Here is a 9625-nt window from a genome sequence, read left to right as displayed (position 1 = left end):
TTTTTTTTTTTTTTTTTAGTATAAGAGGCAGAAGCCCCAAGGGATATACATATGCCCAAGGTCACTTTGGCAGTAGTGGCAGAGTAGAACTACAACAAGCCTTCAACTTCCTGGGGAGCATCCTTTTGCCTTGCACACAGACACTGTGTGTGGTATGGAAGCAGATTCCTTGCCAACACATACTGCCCGGAACTTCATCTTCATTGCTGAGCTACAACAGCTCACAAGTGTGCAACAAACTCTCCCCAATCAGAACTTAAGCATGGTAGAAGCAAATATATGTATAAGATTATATGTAAGTCTTAAGTAATGTGACAAGTGACTGGTAGGAATTAAGAGAGAACATAGGGTTCTGAGTACCAGCTACAAACACTGAAGTCTGGATGTTCGAGGAATAGGGGAAAAGTTGCCATTTTTAACTTTTATGTGTACCTTAGCTCAAAGAATATGTTGTATGCTGTAGGTACAGCAGGGATTTAGGCACCAGAGTTGCTGTTACATAGGATTGGAAGCTTGATGCTTTAATGAACTACCAGTGGAGATGCTAGTGGCCATTTATAGTTTGTACCAGTTACTCTTCACTTCTGTCTCTTTGGTAGCTATGGTAGGACATAAATAAAAATAACCCAGAGATAGCTGTTTAATTGAAATCTTATACTACCACTATTAATAGTACTCAAGTATGTTTAAGTTGATTTTAAAGAAATAGTGATATAAGTATTAATCATGACAATAGTGTTTGTTTTAAAAGGGCAAGTGATAAAGATATTTGTGGTTAGCCTGAAACTGTGTCTTCAATATTTATAATAGATTTGGATAGGTTTGAGAAAGTGATTCCACTGATATTTCAAGTAAAGATGAGTATATAAGCACAGTTCATAATGCATAGTTATATCATTTGTAACAATCCAAACCAGAATAGACAGGAGTTCATGGAGTCCTTAAGAGTCCATCAACAATAAGATGGAATATTTGTAGTGTAGCCATACAGCAGAACCTTATTTGACAATGACAGATTTACATAAAAACCAATCATACAGCTAAATTTTACAAATGTAAGGCAGAGAGAAGTAAGATAGGAAGGAATGCATGATTGAAAGACAAAATGGGGCAGAGCTAGTGCACGGTGCTGGATATCTGGATAATGTATGCCCAGAGCTTATATGATGATGGAAGGAAGCTACAGTGTTCCATTTCTTACAGGTTTTAGCTAGGGTGCTGTGTTCAGAGAATGTCAGTTTGCTGAACTGTAGTTTTGTTCTACACAATTTTATATATTATATTGCAATCACTTTTATAAGCACATGGGCTTTTTTCAAGAGGCATGAAAACTAATAGTTTGGATAGAAGTGTTTTCATTTCACCCTTTGATAAAAATAAAATAAGGAGTGTAGAAATGAATCTTTTGTACAATTTATACTGAAGAGTGAAAACCACTAAAGTAAGTGGAAGGACTAGAAAGGCATATGAGTGCCTCAGGGAATCCAATCAGAGTCCACGAGCTGTAGAATTCAAGAAGCAGGTCCGGTGGAGGCCTCCTATCTCAATTCAGACATAGGCTTTCTAGAGCTAGATGGTGTGTACACAGGCCTAGTAAGGGGCTCAGAACTTCAATTTATTATCAAAGTATTTCCATCAGATGACAAACCTGAAGGCTAAGGATTTGTGGAGCAATACAGATACAGTTAGTCCCTTTCTTAGTCACTGGGGAAAGACTTAACCTTGAAAATGCTGTTTGTAAACCACAACTATTATGTATCTCAAGACACCTATTCAATGGTAATGCTTACCCCAGAGTTTGTACTTAAAGCTTTTCATCAATATGATTTACAGGTTAAAAAATCTCAAATTTTCATCTGTACATCATGTTACAGATCTTCGTAACCATCTTGGCCATATAACTTCAATATTCAATGATTACCTGTAGCAATGGTTTATTCAGTCATAAATGTAGCTAATAATTAAATATAGAATTATTCTTTATACATTACTACAAATCCTTTAAAAGACTAAGTCTGAGGGGCAGTGAGAGCAAGAAATTGCTCAGAAATCTGCAGGGGGGTGGTTCAAGAACTTTAGTGATCTCAACATCACTAAAGTTGGTAAAATGGGGGAACCACTTCATTCTAGTTTAAGCTCTAAGAGTGCTCAAACTAAAATGATGCAGAATGAGTGAATAATTTGTGTATGGTAAAATGAGTTCAAAACTGCATGAGCCTGAAGGCCACCGTACGTATAGGAGTTCTTTGGGAGAGTTTTGAAGGAGCATGAGTTTTGCAAACAAAAGTGAGTGCCGAGAGGCAAATCTGTGCTTTGGTGGCCAGCTGTACTCAGTGTCTTCCTCCTTTTGAGTAGAAGTCATAGTCTGCTTTAAGTGTTAACACTGTTCTCTACAGACAGCATGAAAGCTGCAGTCTGTGTGAGAAACAAAAGCGAATGGTAATACTATCATTGGAAAGTAATCATTATTTACACAGTGAAGTGATTGGCTTGCTAGATTGTAGGCTCCCTCCCCTTTCATTCACAGTGGATTTAATAATTGAATTTCATTTCTGTTAGCTCATGCTCATCTCTATGAATTGCCCCCCCAAGAAGCTGAAGAAACTTCCAGGGCCCAGTTTCTCTGAGGGAAGAGTTTCTTGTTTCTGTGCCTCTGGCGAGTCTTGCCACGGATGCTCTATTTCTTTCAAAGATCACCAAACCCGACATTTCCTTTCTGGATTCATGTAGGAATTCTTGCGGCAATGAAAGGCATCTGCAAACTCAGCAGAGTTCTGCAAAGTCCCAATGATCCTTTGAAACAAACAAAAAGAGTTACCGTCAGCACTGGCGCTCAGCGTCCATATCACACTGGAAGCCATAGAAGTCTTCTTGTCCTTTTTGTTGTGAGCCTGGCCTATAATGTCTGAACCATTGCCCCAGCTCCAGTGCAGAAGCTCTCTATGTAGCTCAAATGAGTGAATTCAGAAACAGAAATAGAAAATTGGTACGATGAGTTAGATCCTTGTCATTAACTCTGTGCTAAAATAAGAAGGTATTAGCCATGCAGGACTTTGAAGCTTGTTTGAAGATTTTCCACGTTTTTTGTTTGTTTGTTTTGTTTTTCATTTTTATCTGTAAGATGCACTGATACATTTATCAAAGCTGTTGTTACATCACTAGATTGTAAGATAAGAAGGATTCATAATTTAAAGGTATGTTACATCTTTGTTGAAGATAATATTTGAAAGCGTATTTTTTGTGAAAAGAGTTTAGAGAAAAGACAATCACAATCATGACTTTTCATTGTTTCCTGAGAATGCTCAGATAACAATTTAAATAGTGTTTTAATAGTTTCCTTTACCATAATCATAATATGATCAATAATTTTAGAAAACTATTTCAATGGTTTTGATTAAGTATTATTTGACAATTTAACATTTATATACATGTATATATTAGATAATGTATTCTGATTAATCTCTCACCATCTTTTGTTATTAGATTTTTGCTGATTTGATTAGTCAGGAACATAGAGAAGTTTTTATTGTTGTTGTTCCTAAAGAACTCCTTACATGTCAGAAACTAGATTCAGCCTCAGTAACTGCAAAGGGCTAGAAAAAAATGCCCATTTTTTTTTCAAAACAAAGTCATCCAACCCACTATCTGAACTACGTGGCATATGAAAGGAGAAGGAGATCAATACAACAAAGCAGAGGTGACTCTATCCCGTCAGGACCGAGCTTGCTTCCTTTCCTTTTCCTCCCCCAGAGACCACACTACCCACTTTTAAGGTCAAGAGGTGAAGCTTGGAGGCAAGTGCTTTGCAGTGATGGAAGAGACAGAGCAAGTGGTTATGTAACTCTCATCTATGATGGGTAAGCATCTGTATTCTGTATGTGGTGAGTAAGTTCATGAACACTGTATGTGATGTACACTGTATGTGGTGGATAAGTGGAAGAATACTGAATGTGGTATGTAAGTGCATGTACATTATATGTGATGGGTTAGTGGATGTACACTGTATGTGGTGGGTAAGTGGATGAACACTGTATATGGAGTAAGTGGATGAACACTGCATGTGGTGGGTAAGGGAATGAACACTGTATATAGAGTAAGTGGATGAACATTGTATGTGTGTGGGGGGGTTAAGTGGATAAACACTGTATGTGGTGGGTAAGTGCATGTTTACCCCTCAACACTTGTCTCCCCTCCAGACATTCTACATGCAGAACTCTCACTGATCCTTAAAAACTTAAATCAGAATCTATAATTCTCACACCTAATTCCAGCAATACCTAAAGGGAATCGAGCCCATGTCGTGCATTTTCCTTCAAATTCCACATGTAGCTCAAACTATGCCAGACAAATTTATTTTAATTCCTGGTATCAATCATGACCTGCTGCTGTGATGGAGCCCACTACCATGGGAAGTCAGTTCTCAGCCAGGACATGGCTAACATCTTCCTGCCTTCATCATCATTTCCTGGTAGATATGCAAGATCGTTTTACGTCAGTTCGACACAAGCTCCAGTCATCTGAGGTGGGAACCTTAATTAAGAAAATGCCTCCATACAACTAGACTGTGGGCAAGCGTGTAGAGCGTTTTCTTAACTGATGGCTGACATGAGAGGACCTAAGTCATTGTGGGTGGTGCTATCCCTGCATTGGTTGTTTTAGGTTCTATAAGAAATCAGGCTGAGCAAGCCATGAGAAGTAAGCCAGTAAGCAGAAACCCTCCATGACTTCTGTATCAGCTCCTGCCTCAGGTTTCTCTCCTGACTTCCTTCAATGAGGAACAATGATTTGGAAGCATAAGCCAAATAAATCTTTTCTCCATAAGTTTCCTTGGTCATGATGTTCCGTTACAGCAATGATAACCCTAACCAGGATAGCACTGTTCTCTGACTACTATCTAAATTAACCCTTTGGACTTGTCCTATCCTTAACAAAGCTGTTATAACATCACTAGGCTGTCATCTTTGTAAGCATCTGGCTGTGGGTAGCCTCTCTCTGTTGAATGTCCAAAGCCAATTAAGTGACTTATATGCACATGAACACTCAGCCCATGTTGAATGAATGACCCTTCCCTTGGTCATGATGAGAACCCACACGTCAAAGGACAATCAAGAATAAACTACATAGGTATTTGCTGTTGGTTTGTTACTATGGAACAACTGGAAGGGAAAGGCAGCACTTCTTTCCTTCTCCCTGGAAGGGCTATTTCTAAGCCTGACTTCCCAATGCGTCATCCATTAACACACGTGCGGCTGCTCCATCCCACCACATGGTCTCCATTCCCAGTCTTGGGAAAGACAAAATTTGGGCTGTTTGTAGTTTTAGAACTGTTAAGGGGAGTCTTAGAGATATATCTTCTTGGTACCTGGGTTTGAGGTTAAGGGAGATTGTTCAATGCTGAAAAGTTTACAAACTTTGGAGGGAGACAACAGGCCTACATTGGACTTAGATGCAGTTCTTATGGTTATATGAAGGACACAAGCATTCCTCTACTGTAAGCAAGGCCATGACAGGGCCTTTGACAAAATGGCACTTGGATGTTCAGGAATCTGCATATGAAGAGTGGAGGCTCTGCTGACATTACAGACCCAGGTGTTAAGGATTTGAAAGACCACAGCAGGCCTGAGTTGAAAGCTCTACCCTAATCTCTAGATCCATGTGATGACTTTGGGTTCTTGAATCTAGAAAACAGAATAATACAATGATAAACTGCCAACTCACTTTGGTTAGAAGCTTAGAGCCAACTTAATCTGATTGTTTTAAAGCAACTCGTGTCTTAAATGTTAAAACCCTAGCCCATTCTTTCCACTAGCAGATGCATACAAAAGACTGCAGTTTGCAACTTCAAAGATACCACTCGGGGCTGGTGAGATGGTTCAGCCAGTAAGAACAATGATTGTTCTTCTGAAGGTTCTGAGTTCAAATCCCAGCAACCACATGGTGGCTCACAACCATCCGTAATGAGAGCTGACACTCTCTTCTGGTGTGTCTAAAGACAGCTACAGTGTAGTTATTTATAATAATAAATAAATCTTGAAAAAAAAAGATACCACTCATCAGAATCTGACTCTTACCACTTAGACTTCCAGTCTTCTGAATGATGAGAAACATATTGTTGTTGTTGTTCATAAGGTACAAAGGGGATAATGAGGAGGAGAAAAAAGGGGTTGGGCAATTCAGTTGTATAAATGGAGTCGGAGTTATTGTCTAGGTATATAGGATCTTAGATGACAATAATGGCACATACCCTTACTCAGGAATCTACAAGAAGACAGTAAGTTTAAGACTGGCTAGAGCTATACAGCAATACCTTATCACAAAGAAGAAAACATCTAAGACGTTAATAGTTTTGAGGGTCTTAACTCTTTTGTGGTCTACACTTAATCACTCTTTCCATAGAGAGCAGATGTCAATCAGTTAGGTACTGGGGAGAAGAGGTGATGGTGGCTTGAGGCACCTTTACTTCGAGAAGTCAGCTCCCTGGTTGATGGTGTGTGTGTATGAAAAATGGAAGAACCTCAATGTTTTGTTGTTACTTAAATAAAGCCCCTTTCTCAATGTATGTTGTAGATACGAGTATATCAGTGAAAATGTACAAATTGATGCTGTAATTATACATTTCTTTCTCTCATTCTTTTTTGCTTTCCTTCATCCCTCCCTCCTTTCCTCTAATATTTTCTTTGAGACAGACTCTGATGATGTAGCTTAGGCTGGCCACAACTTCATAGAGATCCACCTGCCTCTGTTAAGATTAAGGTCATGTAACACCCCAAAGAAAGACTAATCATGGGAAAAGAGCACTGGGAGTTAGCAATGTAGATACAGTCAACACACGAGCCAGCAGCTCTCCATGTCTGTTGTACTTCCTCTTTTCCTATTCAAGACTTCTCTGTAATTTGATTCTGCATAATCAGGTCAACAGCACACTAGGGCTTCTCTTTCTTTCTCAGGTTTGGAATTAATGTTTGATGATATTTATATTGGGATAGGTGATATGAATAATCATTTTGAAGATTGGGTGTAATTTGAATACAACAAATCTCTAAGAGTGAGGCTATATATTTTTTAGTATTGCATACAATATTTACATGAATTTCATGCTACTTTAAAACTCTGACACTTGTGTTGTTTGCATTTTTATTAACAGAAGATAAAAAGTTTCATTATTTCCTTAACTTGACTTATACTTTTACTCTATTATGTAAACTTTTACTCTACTATGTAAAATAGTCAATTGTATTGGTGTTATTTATGTCCTGTGAAATAATCATTTGTATTAAAAACATCAAGATCTAGGGAGCAGAGCATCTACTTACATGACTGAGGATGGACTTTTAGACCTACACTATATTACATTATTCCTTTCTAAAAGTTAATACATTTTATTTATTTATTTATTTATTTATTTATTTATTTATTTTGGTTTTTCAAGACAGGGTTTCTCTGTGTAGCCCTGGCTGTCCTGGAACTCACTCTGTAGACCAGGCTGGCCTTGAACTAAGAAATCCGCCTGCCTCTGCCTCCCAAGTGCTGGTATTAAAGGCATGCGCCACCACTGCCCTGCTTTGTTTTATTTTTTGAGACAGATCTCACTATGTAGCTCTAGCTGTCCTAGTATGCACTTTGTAGACTAGGCTGACCAGGAACTCACAGAGATCAGCTGGCCTCTGCTTCCCAAGTACTGGGATCAAAGGCATGCATGCACAACCACACCTGGCTGGTAAAGGGATTTTTTAAAAATTATTGAATAATATGTTTTCAATTAATAGATCCTCTGAAAATCTGTTATTAGTTCTTTAAAAGTGATGACTAAAATTTCAATTTAACTGGTTCCATTCATGAAGAGACTATCCAATCACTACAATTTGCTAGGTATTATGATCCTTTCATGAAAAAACTATTTTGATGAGCATATATTCCACCACATAGAATAATATGCAGAAGAATATACACTGTCTACACAACTCATCAAAACAAATCCTGATAGTTATAAAATATCAGGAGTTGGTAATAGTATTTAAGGAAAATGAAAAACATTTCAAAAGAACTGTTAGCTTAAGGGAAACTCGGTACCCATAATGGTAGAAAGCAGCTGAAGAAAGTATTAGAAAGATTATTGTTATAAATATATTGATAGTTCAATTTTGAAATAGTTCATCTTTTGTTTTTCATGGTGTGTCAGCTTAAGTATGGGGTTAATACTCTTTCTCCAGTTTGAAAATACTTTCAGATAAACCACCTGGCACCAGTTTTGAATAATAACTCAAGGATTGTTAGTTTTTAAAGTTCTTTTAAAATAGGTTTTATCTTTGAATGGTCAGGAAGCAGCCTGTTTCCAAAACTAAATGTAACCTCAACTTTTGCCAAAGAAATCCCTTTACCTACAGAGAGAAATAGTAATTTCCTTGTTAAAAGGCTGGCCTTCCATTTATTCTTAAAATCCCACATGGATTCAGGTGTTTGAATAATTGGCCACAGGAAGAAGAGCTATTAAAATACGCAGCCTTGTTAGAGTAGATGTGGCCTTGTTGGAGGAAGAGAGCCACCGTGGAGGCAGACTTTTAGGTCCTATATATGCTCATCCTAGGCCCAGTGTGATACACTGTCCTCTTCTGCTACCTGGAGATCAAGACGTAGAACTTACAGCTCCTCCACCACCATGTCTGCCCACACATTGCCATGCGTCCTGCCATGATAATGGACTAAACCTCTGAAACCATAAGCCAGCCCCAATGAAATACTTTCCTTCGTAAGAAGTGCCATAGTAATGGTGTCTCTTTACAGCAATAAAATCCTAAGACAAATTAGTCATATTCTTACCTCCCATGCTACTTAGTCAACACTCATAAATATCTTTATGCAAACAAACAAATAAGCAATTTTCACCATGGAACTACGAGCTGACTTGGAAATGGTGCTATGACAGCAACAGATTTTCTTTTTCTTTTTTTTTTAAAAAAAAAAAGAGTTATTTTTTTTAATTTTATCTGTATGAGTGTTATTTTCTCTGTGTGTGTGTGTGTGTGTGAGCATGTGCACGCACACACACACACACACACACACACACACACACACACACACACCGTATGCATGCTTGATACCAGCAGAAGCCAGAATAGGGAATTGGCTCTCCTAGAGCTGGAGTCATATCTGTTCCTCAGCCTCCTTACATGTGTGTTTAGAACAGAATCCATGTTTTTTGTTTTTTTTGTTTTTTTTTTTTTTGGTAAGAATACTACATACTCTTAACTTATGACCCATTTCTCTAGCCTTCAGTCCATAATTTTCTGCCAAACCCTTTTTATTCTAATCTGGTCTCTTATCTTTAAAATATCCCAATAATAATTATTTTCAAATATGTATAAGTAACGGGCACTTATATCTATTAACATGAATCTTCTAGTAATTCTCTCTGTAACTTAGTCCTTATGTCAAAAAATTGAGGTTAGAGATTGGAAAATAGCTAGTCCTATGGCTCTGACAAACATGGCACAAACAAACCAACCAACAAACAAAACTGAAACAACAAAACAAACCCTAACATAAAGCCGAAGGAGAAGTGCTAAAACACCATCAGCAGCACAGGAATGGATGATACACCATCAGCAGCACAGGGATGGACTAGGTA

The 9625-nt window shown here is 38.0% G+C and overlaps 1 protein-coding gene across 4 annotated transcripts in view; it reads right to left on the bottom strand.

Annotated features, from left to right (window-relative positions):
* The window catches only part of Mme (membrane metalloendopeptidase), a 121214-nt gene continuing 111589 nt past the window's right edge, over positions 1-9625 (bottom strand). For all 4 annotated transcript variants that reach the window (XM_031373984.1, XM_031373985.1, XM_031373982.1 and 1 more), the window contains one exon: positions 1-2793. In XM_031373984.1, the coding sequence (XP_031229844.1) occupies positions 2694-2793 (100 nt within the window). In that variant the 3' untranslated portion in view covers positions 1-2693. The remainder of the gene's footprint in view (positions 2794-9625) is intronic.

Source organism: Mastomys coucha, unplaced genomic scaffold (assembly GCF_008632895.1).
Source record: "Mastomys coucha isolate ucsf_1 unplaced genomic scaffold, UCSF_Mcou_1 pScaffold16, whole genome shotgun sequence".
In the NCBI taxonomy this organism is placed as follows: domain Eukaryota; kingdom Metazoa; phylum Chordata; class Mammalia; order Rodentia; family Muridae; genus Mastomys; species Mastomys coucha.
This window is presented reverse-complemented; position numbering and strand designations above follow the sequence as displayed.